The 21,278-nt window shown below is 38.8% G+C and overlaps 1 protein-coding gene across 1 annotated transcript in view; it reads right to left on the reverse strand.

Annotated features, from left to right (window-relative positions):
- PDE11A (phosphodiesterase 11A) overlaps positions 1-21,278 on the reverse strand; it is a 457,660-nt gene that overhangs the window by 22,171 nt on the left and 414,211 nt on the right. The window contains exon 19 of the mRNA XM_037848985.1: positions 16,477-16,560. Coding sequence (XP_037704913.1) covers positions 16,477-16,560 — 84 coding nt within the window. The remainder of the gene's footprint in view (positions 1-16,476; positions 16,561-21,278) is intronic.

Here is a 21,278-nt window from a genome sequence, read left to right on the forward strand (position 1 = left end):
TTTTAAATGTTGGGAAATTTTATATTCATTTAACTTTCAAACACTGATCATTTAAAATTAAATAACCATCCCAATAAAAAAAAAAAAACTAGATTTGTTTTTGAACTAAATTCTAAAGCTTTTATAGAAAAAATAAACAAGAACATCTAGAAAATACTGAAAAAGAAGAGTAATGGGGGAGATGAAACTAGCCTTATCAGATAATAAAATATATTATAAAACAAGATTAACTGAAATAGTATGAATAGGCAGACAGATCAATAGAAGAGAAAGTCTAGAAATGGAACCAAATTTATAAGGGAATTTAATATATGATATAGCCAACATTTTAAACTATAAGGAAAAAGATTAGCCAAACACTGCTGTGGGGAAACTAAGTAGCCATCTAAAAACATAAAGTTGAGTCCTGACCTCACACTTTACACCAAACCAAACCAAACCAGACAAATCAAGTTATAAATACAGAAAATGAAACCATAAAAGAACTAAAAGAAATTCAGCAAGAATGTTTTTAATTCTATAATTTGGAGTGGAAAAGTCATTGTAAATATGACACAAACCCAGATGCCATAAAAAAAAAGATGCATAAATTTGACCATGTAAAATTAACAAAGTAAAAAGATAAATGGCATACTGGGAAAATATTTACCTCTTAGGTTACAGGTAACATAAAGAGAAACTAGATAAAGTTCTAGTTGTCTAGTTCCTTAATAAGAAAAAAACATCAGCCCAGTAGAAAAAGGAGCAAAACATATGAGGAGTTTAGAGGAAAAAAAATACAAATGGCTGTTAAATAAATAAATCTATACTAAAAATATGATCATACTCATATATAACATGGAAAATACAAATTAAAAGTGCAATGAGATAGATTTTACATTTATCATATTGGTAATATTCAAGAAGTTTGATAACACGTGTTTGTGAGAATGTGGGGAACTAGGCATGCACCCATTGCTGGTGGGAATATAAACTGGTCCAAACTCAATGGAAAGAAATTTGACAATATCTACCAAAATTTCGAATGCCCATACTCCAAATGCCCAGTAATCCCACTTCCAGGAATTGATCCTAAAGATAAAGTATGGAAGATAATTTATTTACAAGGATATTCATTGTACTTTGTTTACAATAGCAAAATATTGGAAACAATGTCAGTATCTATCAATTATTAATTTATGATTGGTTAAGTAGTTTATTATCTCTCTTTATAATTCAGTACTATGCAAGGACAGAATAATCTCAAGAATATATCAAGTGTGAAAAAGCAAGGTATGGGGCAGGATGTGTACTGTGCTCATATAGGGATGGATACACACAGCATATATTTGCTTTTATGTGCATCGACTATTTTTGGAAGCACACACAAGAAATTGTTAACAGCTGTTGCTACTAGTGAGCGGTATCCCTGCGGTGACTGGGAGACAGGAGTGTGAGTTAAGATCAATTTTCTCTACTACTTTTTGTGCCTTTTGTATCTTTTGAATTTTGTTCTGGGCTTTATTTAATAATAAAATATTTTATTTAAAAATCTAACATGAATTGATAAAGGAACAAGCAGTTTTGGGGCATGTGTTAAAATTATTAAATAAGCCATCCAATTGTTAGTAAAAAAGGCTTCAGAATACAAGTATAAAAAAAGAGAAATGCTTATTTCATAAAGATCAAAAAATTTAGTGCTTTACCTCCACAATTCAAAAACTATTTTAATACTTTAATGTATGTTACAATACTGTTCTGTATAAACACTGCCTTCTCTCTGCCTCTAACTGCCCACCCACCTCACAAATAAAGGCTGATTACCTCATCACACCCCAACATTTCCTCTGAAAAGAGATCAATGCCCCTGCCTGGCCATTAAATAGATTCTGAAAAACTCTTCAGTCCGTATCAGGCTCATATCCTTATTTAGTTCCTCACGTTTGCCCTCAGCTGGGAATTCTGCAGGCAACTGTGATTCTGTTGTGTTCACCACTCATTTGAAGGAGCCCATTCATCATCATTTCTAGTCCTTTTCTGATGCAATGTAGCTTGTTCTTTGTCTTTCTTAAAAACTGAATGGCTGTTAAATTATCTATCTATCTTCTTTCAGATTTTCTGTTCAGTTTCTCAGGCCCTCTCAGGGCTGTCTTTTCTACCTTGTTTGCTGACATTTCATTCCTTTTCTCCATTCTTGGAGGCTTCTTGGCGCATCATACTGTCCTTCAGAACATCCTCTGGTTAATTCTGTTTTCTGTTTGTTTAGAATCTGCATCACTGCTCAGGCAAATTTCCTTTTCAAATTTTTATCTTTCAGGGTAGCTTTGAAAAGTTTGAGATAATATGCTTTAAATTTTACATGTAGATGGTAAGGTGTGTGGTTGGGATAAATCTTAAACAAAAAGTCAAAAGTCTTGGGTTCTAAACCCAGCTCTGCCTCTATCAAGTTGGGTCATAAGTGACCTTTCAGGGACTCAGTTTCTTCACCTACAGAGAGTCTGCAAGTTCATTTCCAGTTAAATATTTTAGCATTACAGCAGCATGTTGGTCTGTTTAAGGTTACCCCGAAAGCTACGGGTTTTGGATAATGCCAATGCTTGCACACACATTGTCTCAGGTGGCAGTAGGTTGCACTGGTCAGGAGCCCCAGCTTTGAAGACAGAAGGAATCCAAGCCCCACCACTTACTAGCTGTATACTCTTGGGTAAGTTCCGGAAACTCTCTAGCCTCAGTTTCACATCTGAAAGGGGATAACAGTAGTACCTACCTCCATATTGCTAATCAGATTAAATCAGATAATGCTAGGAAAGTCTTAGTTCGGACTTTGGCACATAGTTAGTGCTCAATAAATGTTGTTATAGACTCATTACACCTTTGTGAAACAGGCAAGTTATCTATTCTTATTCAAATTTACAGCAGAAGATACTGAGGCTTAGAAATAATAATAGCTATAATAGTGACACATGTATGGAGAACGCTAACGTTTACTGTTTACTCTTTCCAGAACAATTCTGTATACTTAATCTCCTTTGGTTCAGATTCTTGGAAGGGTTGATATTAACTATCATCAATTCCATTTGCTCCAATAAGAAAGTCACTTGCAAAGTAAAAGAGCTTAAAAAAGTGGCAGAGTGGAGCTACTTTCAGTCAAACCTGTAAGTCAGTGGTGAGCACCATAAAAAGAAAGCTGAGGAAAATGAGCTTTAAGTTTTATGAGTGTGGAGAGCAGATGGGAAAGAGGATACATGAAAACACAGCCTTTATTGCCACATCTTAGGTCCTTATCTTAGGCCTTTTTTTCTCTCTCCTGCTGTCTCTTTCTCTTCTGTAGTCTCTGTTTTTTCTCTTTTTCCTTTCCTATCTAGATTTTTCAGCTGTTTGGCTCTCCCTTTAGATGAGAACTTGGAGAATCATTCCTCCTTCTCTGTCATCCATGGTTCTTTGCTTGTAGGGGGTATTGGTTCAAATGCTGACCCCTTTTCCTCCCCCAATTTACTAGAGTGATTCTGAGCAGCAAATATAACTGCTTAGGTTCCCATCCATGAAATACAGGAAATAAATGCTAATGCTTGCCACAGGGCAACTCAGGAATGGTAGGTTATTTCAGGGCCCTCTGAAAGCACAAGACGCTGAGGGAATGCAAGTTCTTACCAGTAGTGATGTGATAACCTGCTCCTCCTGTTTGTTTCTCTCCTGTAGGACACTCAGCATGAAGCTGAGGCAACCCCATGTGGTCTCCCTGCAGCTCCGTACCAACTCATACACTGCTGCTTGATCTAGGATGAGGGAGGGGGTTGTTGACCCTTCCCTCTCCCCCACTATCTGACCTCCAGGAGCAGCTAGTCCAGCAGAAGATGAAACCCTCAGTTAACCAGAAGTCAGTCCTAGCACAATAACTGAGTGTGTCGGGAGAGGCCAGTGCTGGCACAAGAATTAGCCTGGTCATTGGTATCAATCAGGCATTTCCAAAATGTGCAGAAAGGAATTCTCAGCTTTAGGAGTTGTTCACCTACATGGCTTCCCCCACTTCCCACCCTGTGGCTTTCTTTATTCACATCAAAATTCCACTGGAAAGTGATCCACTGAGCCCTTTTCTGGGAATCAAGTGGACTGTCTCTACAAGGTTACCAGAGGAAAAAAAGGAGTGAAAATATGGAACTCTATAAGTCTACTGCCGTGGAAGTAACAGGAAAATTTTTCTCTTCTTTGAGGCACTTTCAAATTTCCAAGGATGAAAGCAATTACATCAGAAAATGGCTGGCATGCTCCATGGCCACGGAGGAGTGGGAGAATTAGTTCTCTTTGGACCGCCCCCACAATATCATCAGAACCTACTTGGGGTAAGTCTGAGAAACACTTTTCCCAGGGTTCTATCTTAGGGGCCAGCTCCATCGGCTGTGTCACGGTCAGCCCCTCTTTGTTTAAGATGGATGTTCTGGACCTGGTTGACAGTGGTCATTTTCTCTCACATAAACCTTGGTAGAGCTGACCCAGAGTGTGGATCTCTAGAGGAGAGAGATTAGGACTTAGAGCAACGAAATGGGCCCAAGGCTTTTCACAATGTATGTATTGGGGGCCTGCTACTGGCTGAGCCTTTCTTAAGCTCTACTGGGGTCCCTTACAGAAGAAGTTTCTCCTTGATGTCAAACCAGTCTGTCTGTAAATGTGGCAGTTGTCCTTCTGGTACCTGTCTGGGGAAAGATATGGACACAAAAAGCATCCGTGACAGATTTTTTTTTTTCTATTAAAGCTTTTGCAGCATAGAAATATAGTGGTTTGGAAGGGGCCTCTCAGGGTAATCCTTGGGTTTGCCCATTTTCTTTCATCTGGTTTACTTAGAGGCAAAGGACAACCACAAAGGGCTAGGGTGAGAGGTGTTTAACATTCTTGTAGATAGCCCTGGACTAGGCAAATGGGTTCAAGTGCGAATTTAACACGGACCCAAGCTGGGCTCACTTGACCCACATCCTCAGCGGGCTTGGTCCTGCCCCCAGCTCGAGAAGGAAGCCCCATCCAGACCTCAGATGGGAATGTCCAGGCGTCCTTGCTGGATCCCGTTTCTGAAAACTTCTGCCTTGTTTCTGAGACTTAGATCTATATCTTTCCCCCATCCTTCTTAGGAGAAAGTAAACTGACATTTATTTACTGCTTACTATGAACCACAGACTCGCAATATATGTTCTCATTTAGCCTTTCATCTACTCATAGATTCATTCAACAGACATTTATTAAGCACTTACTATGTGCTGGGCATTGTGGCTGAGTTACAGAGACAATGGGTACAAACAATTATGATGAAGTAAGTACTAATAAAGGAAAACATAAAGGTCTCAGAGGCTGGGACTTGGGGGCAAAGAGTGGTATTACAAGGAGCTTGTCATTTGAGTAGAGTCCAAGTAAGAGTAGAGTTTTCTTGGGGAGATGAGGGACAGGAAGAGCAAGTGAGCATGGCAAGGCCCTATGTGCCAGCTTTGATTTTTTTTTCCAGTGATGGGGAGGGGGTTTGAAGGGTTCTAAGCAGATGAATGACATGATCAGATCTGCTTTGGGAAGATAACTTTAGTGGACACACAAGGATGGGATTGAGGGGAACAGACTGGGGAGGGGCTGCTGAGTGAGACAGGGTTGAATGCAGGCAGCTGCCAGTGGGGACTGAGTCAACAGAATCTGGTATAGGGGAACCCAGGGGAAGGAGAAAAATCGTGATGTAGCAGCTTATAAATGATAGAGGAGGAGAAAACAGACATTCTGTTTTATTTTGATAGTATATTTCTTATCTTTTTTTGATAATAGATGTTTTTTGAAGTTGTCTCTTATTTTCTGCATTTCCATACCCTCTGAATTCTTTTTTCTTTCATGTTTTTTTATTTGCTTCTGTGCTTTCCTATTGGAGGTTTCCTCAAACATCCTGTGGCCTTTAATTGTTTGCTAATATTTAAGGGAGAGGCACTAAAAGACTAATTATAGGCAGTGTGTAAAGAGGCAGGGGTGGGGGAGGTGGGGAGGCTGTTACTATCAACTGGTGGGCTTCATTTTAAGGTCATCTTGCAGGGAGTTGACTCTTTCATTGAGGAGTCCCAAGGAAAAGTACATGCAGATCTTATCTCTGAAGCTATTCACTTTCTCAAGAGAAGAATCCTCCTCTTTTCTGCTTATGGGGGTATCTAGCTGCTGACATCCAGGTGCAGAGTAGGAGGATATCTGGGGTCCCCCCAATCACTCCACAGACTTTTAATTTCAGACTTCTGTTTTCACCCTGCTAGCTGTTGCACCTTGGGACCATGGGTTCTGCCAGTTAGCTTTTCTAGAGACCTGCTCTCTGGTCTACTGACTTGGCAGTGGTTGCAAAGGTTATTTACCTGGTTGTGTGGATGGAGGAGATTCCTGAGACGCCACTTACCGACTTCCAACCTTTCCTCTAGTTTCCAGGCTCATGCCTCAACACCACCCTTGGTTGTACCTGGTCCATCTAAGTCCCGTGCCTCTCAGGAGTTCTTTCTGCCACTTCCTCTGGATTATCCCCTTTGCAGGCATTCAAGGATCTTACTTCCTTCGATTTGATAAGTCAGTCCCTACTCCTTCATCTGCTTTCCAGCTTCCAGTATTTGAGGATCTCTTCCATTTGCTGTTTATATTTAGTGGGATTTTCAGAAGGATGAAGAGATAAACTTAGTGAGGTCAATTAGCCATCTTCAATTGTCAGCATCAACCCACTTTATAGGTATAAATGTTAGATCAAGGACAACTTGACACAAAGTATTTCTAACAGTTTTTTATGGTTATCAGCTTCACAGACTCCACTAACCCATTTGGTCCCCTAGGAATCTCTCCTCAGGTTCTTGCATCCTTCCCTCTGAAGGATTCAGTTTTATTTAGTAAACGAGAGGTGTACAAAGGTAGAGGACTGCTAGACAAAATGGAATCACTTTTCCCTTCCTCAGGTGGTACAGTGAAAAAAAGAAACCGACAGAACAGCAGAGTAAAACTGACAGGACTCGGCTTTGACATTTTGGCTCTGCCATGTTTTAACTGCTTTACTCTGATTAAGGCCATTAGCCTCTTTAGGCTTCAGTTTTCTCATCTATAACAATTAGACCATTAGGCATGATAAGATCCAGAAAGATGTATGTTCTTTCTTCACAGAAATAGGCCAAATTAAATTGTTACATAAAAGCACTTTGTAAACTTTAAAACTGAAGCCCTTATCCAGTGGTCAATACAGCCAGTATTCAATAAATGTCTGCTTTTTTAAAAAGTAGGCATAAGGATACCCTCTGTATCCCTAGAACTTTAATACTGGCTTTCTTTGCAAGAACATTGTCCAACAGAAGTCTTTTAGACTTTGGCTAACAGACTCAACTGTTGTGCTGCCATTTTGGTTGGTGCATGAGGTTGAGAACTTGGCTCTCTCTGATTACGTTGCCACATAGGACCTGCTCACTAAAATGAAGCGATGTGCTTTAGGTGATTTATTTAATAATTATAAGGATGCAGTTTTGATAATTAAATATAACAGCAGCAATAGCTGAGAAGTCAGATAGCGCCTCATTGAATTCTCTCAGGAAACATTTAGAAAAGGACAGAAAATTCTATTTGGCAACATAATAATAATGCTTTATGTTTATCTCATGCTCCACTTCCCAGAGGCTCAAACAATCTGGCCCTCTAAATGAACATTAAATTGCAGAAAATTTGGAGACACACATACAGTCCAAAAACAATCTTTAAAAGAGGCTTGTATTCATAGTCTGGTGAAAAATGTAATTTTTCCTCCCTCCTTCCCTTTCTTTCTTCTTCTTTCCCTTACTTTTTCCTTCATTCCGTCCTTCTCTTTCTCCCTTCCTCCCTCCCTCCTTCCCTTCTCCTTGCTTTACTGCTCAAGAGACTCAAAGATGATAGGGCCATGAACAGGTAGATCAGCTTTTAAAATACGCCTTCTAGAGGAATTGAAAGTAAAGACAGCATTCCAAGCCTTGTATGGACTTGGGATGAGTCATTTTGAGCTTCATGATTTCAAAGCAGAAACACTTTCAAAAAGAGTTATTTATGCTGGTCAGCTGGATAAAAAGTAGATCTTATCTTAAATTCTTACCCTCAAAAGCTTTATTAGGGAGTAAAGTATAATTTTTTTTCAACACATTCCAGCATTTTACTATGGATTTGTGGTGGCAGTTTTGCACTCATAATTTTTTAAAAAATTAAAATCTATTTTTATTTGTAAGAAAATGTACATAGAACTGGTTGCTTTGTCAAGTAAAACTCAGTTTCAGAGATGGACGATTCTCTACAAAATCAAACATCCTGGCATGTCAGGTATTCAGGAAGAACTCTGAGAAGTAGCCAAGGATGTGAGAAGCCTTCACCTGCCACATATCACACCTGTTGCAGGAAGTGACACCAACTTAAATGCTTTTTAAGCTTAAATAGCTTAAAAAAAAAAAACTATTAATGAGGACTCTCTGCTATTCAGCATTTTGCTCCATACAGCACATTATTATTTGATATTTGTATTGATAACTGTTAGGCATTGCAGGATCTGAAAAATCTTCTAAGCCAAAGAAAGATTAAATTTTAATCATGAAAAATTGTGTGTTTTATTACATTATAATTTCTTGAAATTGTAATCTATGTATGATATGTGCTAGCTCTCTATTAACTTGAATATTAAAATAACTAGAAGACTAAATTTTCTGGCAACACTGGTTAAAAGAAAGTTTAATGTAATTTTTTAGCTGAAAAAGTTAAAGCCCTGAAAAACTCATGGCTATAAACTGGTCCTTTACATAAGAATTAAGGGCCAATTCAACCAAGATGAGAACTAAACTACTTTCTAAAAAGATGTCATAGGCCATATACTTCAGCTTATGGGCAGGAATATAACAGGGCATACTCTGATGAAAGGTTTTATATATTTATAGATGATAATTTAAATGACATTATAACCTTACTTCATGTATTCCACTGTTCATAATTAATTCTGGGGTACTGCATCCCATCATTCACGCTTCTGTTTTTTACACATTTATACAACAAACATTTGCTGAACAGTTCTTATTTGCTAGTTGCCAGGAATATGATGGTCCCAAGAAACCACTGGGGAATAGAGACAGACAGAGAATCACAATACAGATTATGTGTGGTTTTGAAGGGATGCTTAGAGTGCCACGGAAATGTTGAGGGAGAGCGTAGATTTTTACATAGGAGGTGGTAGTTCTTGCAGGCAGAAGGGAAAAGGGAAAGAGACACAGTCAAAGGCATAGAGCAAGGTAAAGGCAAGGGAAGAGGACAAAAGGGTTAGTGGGCCCTGTACTTTGGGAGCCAAGAGTGCTGGAGTGATAAGGCGGGTAGGAGTCAGAGTCAAGAGGTAGAGATGGAGCGGGCCCTTGAATGCTAAACCAAGGAATCTGGAAAGCATCTTTATAGATGGTGATAGCAATCTGAGGTTTTTTAGGCAGGGGATGTCATGATCAGATTTCTCTTTTTTTTAGGAAGATCATTTTGGTAAAAATTTGGAAGATAGGCTACAGTGGAGGGAAACATAAGCTATATGAAACTGACAATTTTGAATGTTTACATTTCTCTTCCATTTATATTTGATTAATATTACATGGAATAAACAGGTTTTACTATCAGCACTCATATTTGGGTAACAAGGACAATATTTTGTAAAACATTAAATTAATGCAGTTTTTTGTTCTGCTTGAATCACAATGCCTGTGGCTTCTCACTGTTGATGGAAGAAGCTTCCTTCCTTCAGGCAACTGGTGGATCCCAGCTAGAAACACCAAGCTATCATTACTCAGCTTTGAGAGAGAGTAACCTTGGATGGTAGCTCTGGGTTGCAAGAAAGGGGATTTCTAAATTCTAGAACTTTCCTTTACCTATTAAGAACTAAGCCTGGCTAAAATCAGATCAGCACATTTTTCTATAAGCTCTAGCATGGAGAACACAGGGGATACCATAAAGCAATATCCCCATCTGACAAGGAAAAAGAAATTTTAAGACTTTCTACTGTGCGTGGGAGGTAGGTGTATGTGTATGTGTGTTCATGCATGTGTGTGTGTGTGAGAGAGAGAGAGAGAGAGAGAGAGAGAGAGAGAGAGAGAGAGAGAGAGGGAGAGAGAGAGAGAGCGCCACAGCGAGAAATGGATTCAGAAGGGAGTGTCTTTGCTCCAGGTTCCTTGGGGTCTGTGCTGGTTTGTATATATTATGTCCCCCAGAAAAAGCCATATTCTTTGATGCAGTCTTGTGGCGGCAGATGTATTAGTGTTGATTAAGTTGGAGACTTTGGATTAGGTTGTTTTTCCATGGAGATGTGACCCACCCAACTGTAGGTGATAACTCTGACTAGATAATTTCCATGGAGGTGTGGCCCCACCCATTCAATGTGGGCCTCTATTAGTTTACTAGAGCCCTATACAAGTGCTCAGACAGAAGGAGCTCAGAGCTTCAGCCAAGAGAGAGCAACTGAGAGTGACACTTTGAAGAAGAGCTGCAGGTAAGAGAGGACAAAACACCCCAAGAACAACATTTTGAAGAATGCACAGGAGCTGAGAGAAGAGCTGGAACACAACCCAGGATCAGCAGACACCAGCAATGTGCCTTCCAAGCTAACAGAGGTTTTCCCAATGCCAATGGCCTTTCTCCAGTGAAGGTACCCTACTGCTGTTGCCTTACTTGGACACTTTATGGCCTTAAGACTGTAACCATGTAACCAAATAAACCCCCTTTATAAAAGCCAATCCATTTCTGGTATTTTGCATAACAGCAGCATTAGCAAACCGGAAGAGGGTCAAACCTGGGGAGTAGGTGGAACAGCTTGTCTCTTGCATCTCAGAGCCTGATTCAGGAAATTGACAAAATTTTCTAGAGCAATTTGGCACTACCGGGGCAGCAAATTAGAAGGGAATGTGTGTGAACAACAAGATGAAAAGAAAGTAGCTGGGAGTTCATGTGGGTGCCCCAAAGGGGCTTAGCAAATGCCAAGAAAACCGTTACTCTAGAATTGTCCAGGAAGCTGGGGTCGGGGTGGGGGTGTGGGAGCAGGGGCTTGTCACAAGGGGCTGTGGCAGAGGACCATATAAGCCAGAGCTAGTGACCACAGCCAGCATCAAGGGCTCATCACATCCACATCCACAGTCCCACAGAGGCCAGCTGGGCAGATGGTCATGTCGCTCCTGGAGTCCTGACCAGCCACTTCTCACAGAACCTAGTAAGACCCAGCAGGGAGCCTGTGCACCAGGAACGCTCCCCTCGTCACAGCTGCCACGCCAGGTGAGTTCCCCTGGCACGAAGATGCCAGCTGGGGAGGAGAAATAGCTTTGATGGGGAACAACTCAAAGACCTGTTTTAACCAGAAGAGACTGAGATACTTTGTCAAGTTTAAGTGCCAGCTCTTGCCCACCCCCACCCTATCAGGAGGAAAAGGTGGAACAGTTTAGATCAATTATAGAGAATATAGGAAGTTTCTTTTCCTCCTTTCCGCCCTTCCTCTCTCCCCCCCTTCCTTCTCTTTCTCTCTCCTTTCTTTTTTCTTTCAAGTTGTTTTGAGATATATATGATGCCACACCATACATGTCTTCCATTTATAAAGACCAGCACAGAAATTAGCCCCAATTGTCTCTTCCTCTCATCCACAGGAATACTAAATGTAGTAAACACTTATAGGAAACACTTATAAGAAACTGGTTTGGGTGGTGTCCTTTTATTTAGTCTTAAATATCTGATGAAGTTGTTCCTCTTTATGTCCACATTCCATTCCTTTAAGGCTTTTTAAGAGGAGATAATATTATGCTTTTAACTAGTCAGTCTGTAGCTTGTTACTTTTTTTTTTAAATTGGACACAAGACATGAACCATTTGGAGAACACTGAGTGATTTTTATAGTACTTTTAATTGGTATCCAGAGAAATTGTCCTGGAGTAGCCTCTTACATTCTCTTTTCCAGTTTAGTAATTTCTAATTCCCAGTCTATACAATTTAAAATATACTTTAAAAGATTATTTTCTCTCCTCTTTACAAAGATTAAATTTTAAAAATTGCATCAGTGGGACATATTTTCCAAAACAACCATTACCACTAAAGGCAGAAAAAAAGTCAAGGTTATAGTACTCTTCCTATCAGAAGCCCTGTCACAGAAACTCCACGACATTTTTACAGAGAGCCAATACTCTTGGCCCAAACTTTCCTTCTCTTAATAGAGAGAATTATTCCTGTTAGATGCTGTCCAGCTCAATTCCTTTTGCAGCATCTGTGAGAAAATCCACTTCCAAACCAAAAGCCTGTTGGAGATGAGCTGAAAATCTGAAAATGTTCATAATAAAAATTAAATCCCTCAATTCTTAATAAACAGATGATTTACAATGCCTCGGTGCAGCATTGAAAATCTGGGTACAGAGGTTTGATTATGTTGAGAACAGAAATGAAGGGCAAAAACTTAGCTTGTTACTGCAAAGAGGAACTCAGTATCACACTGTGGCATCAGGTTTTCTGTTTATCCCCAAGGCTGGTGCAGCAATGACTTCAAAGTTTGATGGTGTCTTTTTAAATTTTTCTTTCTTTCTTTTTTTTCCTCCAGAGATGTTGCACAGCAGGCTAATGGATCCCCAGTAGGGTGCAAAGACATCAGAAAGCAGGGAAATCAGATGTCAATGTATTCCTCAGAGATACCCTGCTAGGACAGAGCTAACTAACCAGGGCTTGAGTCTTCTTTTGGGGAACACGCTTTGATGGTTCCCTGCCCACTCTTGGCTTCCTATATGTTTCCTGATTAAAATGCTGTCACAGATAAATCATGACTTCTGCCTGTTAGGACCATTTTCTTTTCTTTCTTTTTTTTTTTTAAAGAAAAGTTTGGAATCATAACCTTAAAAAGACAGGCAAGTTCTGGAGAATTATGTACTCACATATAAACATATGTGTATAAGCATGCCATATCTCATTATTATATAACTATCCATGGATCTAAGATTGTCTCTGCATGTTCCCTATCCACCTGGCATGTTGTGAAAGCTAAATAAATGCCACAATCAGTTGCTCTCTTTCTCCACTTGAGGTAGAACCAGTCAACCTATCTTGTTTATAATATATATGGCAAAAAGGGCCCACAATTCATTTTGTTCTGCTTTCTTTAAATATCTTCTGTGAAACGTATCAATTACTACATTACTACATTACTCCCCCCCAACATTGTCACAAGGTAATGGAAATTAGAGTTGCCAAAAAGAGTTAAGAGTTTCAAGTTTAAATCAATGAACATCAAAAATGCACCAGTGTACAAACAAGTAAATCCTCAGGGCACCGAAAAGTGAGGTTATCTTTACCCGTGTCTTGGAGGTGAGACAAACTAAGCAAACTGGAGCACAAAGGCAAAGAGCTTGATCTACTTTGATATTTGACAAGCACAACCCTCTGATACCCATGAATAAATCCAAATTATCTACTGAAAGCCAAAGAAGTAAAAAGCTATACTAGAACCCTGTTTGTATCTGCTACCCAGCTGCACCCCGCCCCCCAATCTCCCCATTCAGTCCATTCAGTCCTTCTCTTGTACCCTGCATTCTCTAGCTGCTGAGTGCCTCTGATTAACATCCACCCTCTGCACACCATCTCTCCACACTGCTCCACCTGCAAGGAGATTCCACCTCTTTCTAGAAGAATCTGTTTGCCTCAGGCAGTACAAGAGGTTTCCCAAAGTTGGGATCAGGGTCCTAGCCATTAAAGGAGACATTATTTGTCTCACATGTACTTTTCTGCATCTTTTTGCCATATCTCCAGAATGATCTGAGTCAAGGCCAAACTGGATTCTTATGTTCTATATTTTAGACCATTTCATTTCAGACCAATTACGTTCGGCATTCCTGCCCCAGTGTGTTTCCCATTTGCCTTCTAGCCTTTCATACCCTTATTAATGCACTTTTATGTTCCAAACCCCAAACTGGACTTTTCAGCAACAACCTGAGTTCCTTACACATTTTGCCTTAGTGACTAGGTGTCACTTCAGTGACTTTCCTTGCTTGGTGAGTCATTTCCTCTAGATTTTGGAATTTCCCACTAACTGATTCCTGCGCATATCATTCCTGGAGCACCAATGGTTAATGTGGGATTATCCAGCTAAATAGGAAAACAAACCGACTGCATGCAGGGTCCTCAGAGAGGAAACCCAAAATCACACTCTACAAAGCTTCAGTTTAAGCCCTCTTTGAAATGTTGGCTTCAAAGCCTTGTGATGAATTTACAAATGACAACCAGTGAGATTTTTAGAAAGTTAGTGATGATAAGGAATTCACAAAAGAGCAAGATTTTCATCATCTGATGTCTGAGAAGATCAAGCGGCAAGTATGAATATGAACTTATGTAAGCAGCTCCTTTCACATTCCTCTTTAGAATGCCACGACTCTCCCCAATTAGTTAAATGATAAGAAAAATGGTGGAAGAAATGTCCATCAGAGGTGGAATGGGGCAGTAGAAAGGCCACTGCCCCAAGCCAAGCCATGGATGAGTGGAGCACAGCTCTGGCTGGTGGGAGTACCACTTGACCTTTCTATACATTGGTTTCCTGTGGATGAAAATAGCAGGTGCACCTAACCTCACATTTATAAAGTAAAAACAGACACATGAAAATTCAGGGACATACAGTGTGAGGTAGTAATATTACTCTTTAAACTCTAGAGACTGTTTTAGTTTAAATTCAAGTAACTTCCTTTTTAACTTGAAGATTTCAAAGTAGCTGTTGGAAGTATAAGACGAGCCCAAACAATTGTAGATTAGGAATATAGCAATTACACTAACAAAGCAAAGCACATGAGGATCCTTTCCAGCATTTATTACAACTCATCACTTATGAAGGGTGTATAGATTTCAGGTTCACTCCTAAGTAACTTTGCAAATGGTGCCAAAATTTAATTGGCCCCACAAAAACACTGTCTTCATCCTCCTCAGCTTTGCCACAGTAAAAGGAATTTATTAAGTGCAAAATTAATTTATTCATCCCATTTATTGCATAAGGGTGAACAGGAAATGGAATAACATTAAAAAATAAGTCAATGTGGGAAGTCAAGGTCAATTTAGCAAAGCAAGATATACCTGACCAATAGCTATGGGCTTTACACATGGGGGCCTGGCTCATTATTCTTAGATGCCAGAGGAATGAGGATGCAGAAGGAGAGAGGAAGAGAGTTGAGGATCCCCTTATAATGAGGGGACAATGAGGTGTACATTATTCTTGATTTTTTCACCTACTCTTTCATTTTTAAATGAAACCAATCTATTTAAATAGGTCAATCTATTTTAGACTATCTTTAAACTTTATTCAGCTGATTTTGTGCTATCACTTATTTAATGGATAATATAAAAGAAAAAATGAATTTACTTTTGTTATTTATAGTAATTAGGAAAATCATATTTCTATCTTCAAGACAGTATTTTAGACCTTTTTTATTTTTATTGTTTTAAAATTCTTCCAGGGTAATGTGACAAGGCTCAGCAGTTCCTAAAAGTGCTGAAAACGAAGTGATAGGTAAGTCTGAAACTTAATGGTTGTGAGGTCCTTAAAAAACAATACTGTGTTTTAAATGGCATTACACAGGGTGAGAAACTAAAGAGGTTTTGCTTTCCCTGCATGTGTTTCTCACTTTGAAGTTAGAAAAGAAGCTCAGTCTGATTGAGCTAGGTAGGGGGTAATGAATTCATCAGGTTTTACGTATGAAAGCAAATGCTTAGAAACAGAATTAAAGGCCAATGTTCATTAAACTGTTAGTGTTAACTGATGCCTAATCTGTACTCAAAAAGTGGAGTGTGAATGGATGAAAGTCAACCCTTGTCTCCGGGCCAGGAGCAGGGTCCTGAGCAGTGTGCAGCAGTGTGATAAAGCATCAGTGCATCTTGCTCAGAATGTACTGGTTGGGATTTGCCCCATACACCTCACAGAGTGGCTGAGTTTTAAGATGGAAGGTGCTTTACAACACCCTGTGGCCCAGACCACTGGTCTTTTCTTCCCAGACCAGAGCAGAAAACCATGTTTTATGGAACCTGAGTGTCTCACATGATATTCATAAAAAGTTAAAAAAAAATTGTAAGAAAATAAAAGAGATTTCCTTGGTCAAATATGTTTCAGAAATTCAGTTAGTGACGGTTAATCATGTTTCTTTCTTGCAGGACTTGCCTTTAGTGTTTTAATGTGTGTTAGAGGTTTCCCAGTAATGGAGCCTGGGAGCTCAATAGGTTATTGCTGGATACTTGTGTTTCGCAGGGAAATGCTGAAATAAAATATTATTATCCCTGACTTATAGATGAGGGAGTTAAGGGTCAGGGAAATTATGTGCAAGAAGGTATTGGAGAACTTAGATCTCTTTCCATGGGATGGTCAGAAATTTGAGAAAAGATAAACTGCAATCTGAGTTCTCAACCTGTAAGGGCCTCCTAAAGCTAATACTTCCCAAAGTGCCGTACACACCCATCTCCTTCCCTTAGTCAGGAGAGACCCTGATACAAACATTACCTGATACAAAGGCATGCAGATGCTATCAATCCACTCCAACTGCAACCGAGGCAGCTCATCTTTCCGGTTCCGATCAAAAATAGCCTGGAAGGGAGAGCAGAACTTTGCTTTATTATACTGGAGTATTTTATGGGTGCTTTGTCAAACACTTTGCCACAATGGTCCAATTTTTACCAAACTGAACACTTCACAAATCTCCATCAATCTCTAGGCACACTTTCTTTTACCTTTATGTATGATGAGAAATAAACTATTTTCCCTTCTTTTTATGAGATTTGTAAGCAAATTTATTTGATCTTCATAGCACACAACTCCTTGGGGCCAAAATCTGTCTTCAGATATAGGTAACTGCTACTCACACCAAGTTATCAGTTCACTGGGAATTGGGTACAAGTCAAGGGAAGGAGGCATGTTTTATTGACACAAAAATAATGCAGTCTTTTATTTTTATAGTGGAAAACCGAGGGGGATGGAATGGGGTACATTGGAAAAGACCTTTAAAAGGAGCTTTAAAAAAAATAGAAATCATTTATTTCAATTTTTTTCAGGGTAGGGTGTTGGTTTGATGATTCTGTGTGTTTTTTGATAAGATTTTGTCAATTACAAATTCCTAAATTTTTATCTATTACTGAATAGATGACAGCAAGGAGGCATCCATTATCTCTTCATTCTCATTCTTTAAACTTGATGTTATACTGTTTCAGAAAATGTATATATCTATATCTATATCTATATCTATATCTATATCTATTTGTTTTCAAGGCACATTTAATTTAATATCAAGAGTGGAATACAAAAGGCCCAAATACAATGGAGGAACACATTCCCCCATTAATACCAACAGCAATGCTCTTTCAACATGTGCCTGTTGAATGAATGGGGATTTAATAAATTTCACTACTGAAAAAATACTGCAGTGACTCTCAACACAGCCAATATCCTTATACAATCTAATTGTGAAATGAATGTTTATAATGCTTCAAAACAGTTAAAGCCTGCAGTTTGATACCACACCTTCATGTTTGTACAGTCCCCAGTAGGATTATCTGCAGTATTAGCAACCATTCAAAGAACAATGGAGGTATATTTTTAATTGGGAAGGCTTAAAAAGGGAAACAATCAACAGGGAATGGAGGCTAAAATGGACTCCTTGAATAAACACTGCCAGCTCTATCCAGGGAGAAAGTGTGTCCCTTTTTTCCTAAGGAGTAAGGCTGGGTCTACGGAGTGTACTTGTGCCCTTCCTCACCTAGAAGCCTGGGCGGCCTGCTCAGCACTTGCTCTGCCTTATTGGCTTGGAGTATGTTTCACCTTTCCTCTAGATAGCACGTGGCATCTACATCATTTTGGTGCTCTTGCACGTCACGAGGGAGGATCCAAGCTCTACCCTTGGCCCAGAGGTGTTGAAAAAGCCTGGTTCCTTCAGGCTTATGGGTAAAGGTACAAATGTAGAGGGCTGAAATCACTGGCTGCCAAGGCCCACAGGGAGATAGAAGGGCACTTCTGGGGAAAATATCTCCAAATCAGGGAGAAGGGCACTGACTCCCACAGTTCTGCTATAACACCCCCTTACTCCTTGTCTTACAATGTGAAATGTTAAATATCAGGAAAGAGAACTGGAATTTGGAGAAGAAAGTGAAATAGGCTGGAGAAATGGATGATTCTTGTGAACTATGTGAGTCTTGGTCCAACATGTTCCTTTCAAAAATAGTATATTTTATTTTCTTTATAGCCCTAAATGCTACCTGAAATTTTCTTACTTATTTAATTGCTGTGTTCTTGATGAGTATTAGATAGTCACTTTTTAAAAAAATCCAGTGATTTTAAGTGTATTCATAGAATTGTATAACTGTCACCACAATCAATTTTAGAACATTTTCATCACTCCAGAAAGAAATCCCATACCCATTAAGTAGTTAGCCCTCATTCCCCTCTAACCCACCCCATCCTTCAGCCCTAGGCAATGATGAATCTACTTTCTGTCTTTATAGATTTGTCTATTCTGAGCAACTCCTATAAATGGAATCATACTATATGTGGTCTTTTATAACTGGTTTCTTTCACTGAGCACAATGTTTCAAAGTTTATCCATGTTGTAATATGCATCATTATTTTTTGTTGTTGTTGTTGCTAAATAATATTCCATGGTATGGCTACACCATATTTTGTTTTTTGATTCATCAGTTGATAGACATTTGGGTTGTTTTCACTTTTTGACTATTATGAATTATGCTTCTATGAACATTCATGTACAAGTTTCTGTGTGGATGTATGTTTTCATTTCTCTTGGGGAATGCCTAGAGGGTGGAATTTCTGGGTCCTATGGTAACTTACATTTAACTTTTTGAGGAACTGCCAAAATCCTTTCCAAAGTAGCTGTACCATTTTTCAATGCCACCAGCAATGTATGAGGGTTCCAATTTCTCCATATCCTCACAGTCTCTTGTTATTGGCTTTTTGATTATAGTCATCCTAGTGGGTCTGAAGTGGTATCTCATTGTGGTTTTGATTTGTAATTCCCTAATGATTAATGATGGTGAACATCTTTGCATGTGCTTATTGAACATTTATATATCTTCCTTTTAGAAATGTCTATTTAGATCATTTGTCCATTTTTAAATTGGGTTGTCTATATTGTTGAGTTGTAATAGTTCTTTATGTATTCTTGATAGCAGGCCCTTAACAGATATATAATTTGCAAATAATTTCTCCCATTCTATGAATTTTCTTTTTACTTTATCAATAGTGTCCTTTAAAGCATAGAAGTTTGTAATTTTGATGACATCCAATTTATCTATTTTTTTCTTTTGTTGCTTGTGTTTTTGGTGTCATACCTAAGAAAGTATTACCTAATCCAAGGTCACAAAGATTTACAGCTATATTTTCTTCTAAAAGTTTTATGATTGTAGCTCTTACATTTACATCTATTATCCATTTTGAGTTTATTTTTAGATATGGTGAGAAGTAGGGGTCTAACTTCATTTTTTCGCATGTGGTATCCAGTGGTCTCAGCACCATTTGTTGAAAAGACTTCAGTTTTCCCATTGAATTGTCTTGGCACTCTTGTGGAGTTATCAGTTGACCATAATTGTAAGGTTTTATTTCTGGACTAGTCGCTTCTTAATAAATGTTTGATGAGAGAAAAATGAATGGAAGTGTAAGGTACCACATTGTTCTGCGCTTTTCCTTTACAGCATTTTAAGGTCTTGTCATTGATTATGAGTGATTATTTCATGCCTATATTTCCCACCAATTGACAAGCTCCCTGAGGGCACTTGTTTACTGCTGGATGCGGAGTCCAGCTTCATACTTGACATATGGAAGTGCTCAAGCCATGTTTTATTAACCAACTCACTGCTTCTGGTATTAACCCTTTGACTGCGATCCAGATTAGCCTTCATCTTCATAAAGCTGCTCGGATGACTTCTAGCACTAGGACAGCTGAAGGGGACTCTTGGACAATTTTCTTCCTAAATAATAATGAATAAGGGACACACAGCTGTCAACTTTGGGTGCATACATTTCCAAACATCTCTGGAAAAGGACTGGTGAGAGATATGCCTGTCACAGCAGCCAAGCCTCTCCTGAGGAGACAGTCACTAGTCCTGTTAAGTGGCCTTTTGTGAGGAGAGAGTAGCATTTAGAGCTATTTCCACTGCTGAATTAATTACATTCATGCCTTCAGAAAATACCTTACCTGAGCCTACAAAGGCTGCTTAGTGCTGCCCCACTGCACCCTCTGGCCTGCCAACACTGGAAATTTATTCATATATTTTTTCTTTTAATTAAATGACCTGTGGTACTGTAAACCCTTCAGTGGATGCCGTGGAAATAGTTTTAAAGGGGGAAAGAGCTTTAATTTGAAAGTAGATTTGTAGCTGAGAGAAATCTGAGTTGCACTAGCTTTTCAATATTAACTGTATGTTCCCAATCTAATATCTTTGTTTTCATAACCCAATTTAGTGACATCACCAAAAGAATAAAGGGATGTTTTGAAAACTGTATAAATATAGGTTGTGTTGAAAACTAAAATGATGAGTGTGTGCTTCAATCTTTGTAGTCTTCTGATGTTTTATAGGTAAGCAACTGTATCAGTCAGGCTTCTTCAGAGAAACAGAAGTATATACATATATATATACACACTGTTTATTTTAGAGACTTATTTTAAGGAATTGGCTCACACGATTGTGGGAGCTGGCAAGTCTGAAATCTGTAGGGCAGGCCAGCAGGCTGGAAACTTGGCAGGAGCTGATGTTGTAGTCTTGAGGTGGAATTTCTTCTCTGGGATATATTAGTTTTTGCTCTTAAAACCTTGAACTGACCCACCCACATTATCAAGGGTAATGTCCTTTATTTAAAGTCAACTGATTATAGATGCTAATCACATCTACAAAATGCCTTTAAGCAACAGCTAGACTAGTGTTTAACCAAATAACTGTAAACCATAGCCTAGCCAAGTGGACACATAAAATTAACCATTACAGCAACTAATCCATTAAAAATAAAAAAAAAAGCTTAAAACTGTTAGTTCTGACTTAGATGAAATTGTTTAAGCTAGTAGATAGTTCTGTTGCTTTTCTTTGCTTTTAAATGTCAGCAAAGAAAGCTATCTTAAAACTTGAAAATCTTATTAATACCCCCAAATGTTCAAAACTCAAGTTGATTTGAATCACATAAATAGGCATTCATGACAATTGACACATTTCTTGAGCCTTATGGATCTACTGTGCTGTGTCAGGCTTTCAAATGCTTTGTATCAGCTGTTGTGGAAAACAGTTTGGAGGTTCTTCAGAAAGTTAAGT

Source organism: Choloepus didactylus, chromosome 9, assembly GCF_015220235.1.
Source record: "Choloepus didactylus isolate mChoDid1 chromosome 9, mChoDid1.pri, whole genome shotgun sequence".
Lineage (NCBI taxonomy): Eukaryota > Metazoa > Chordata > Mammalia > Pilosa > Megalonychidae > Choloepus > Choloepus didactylus.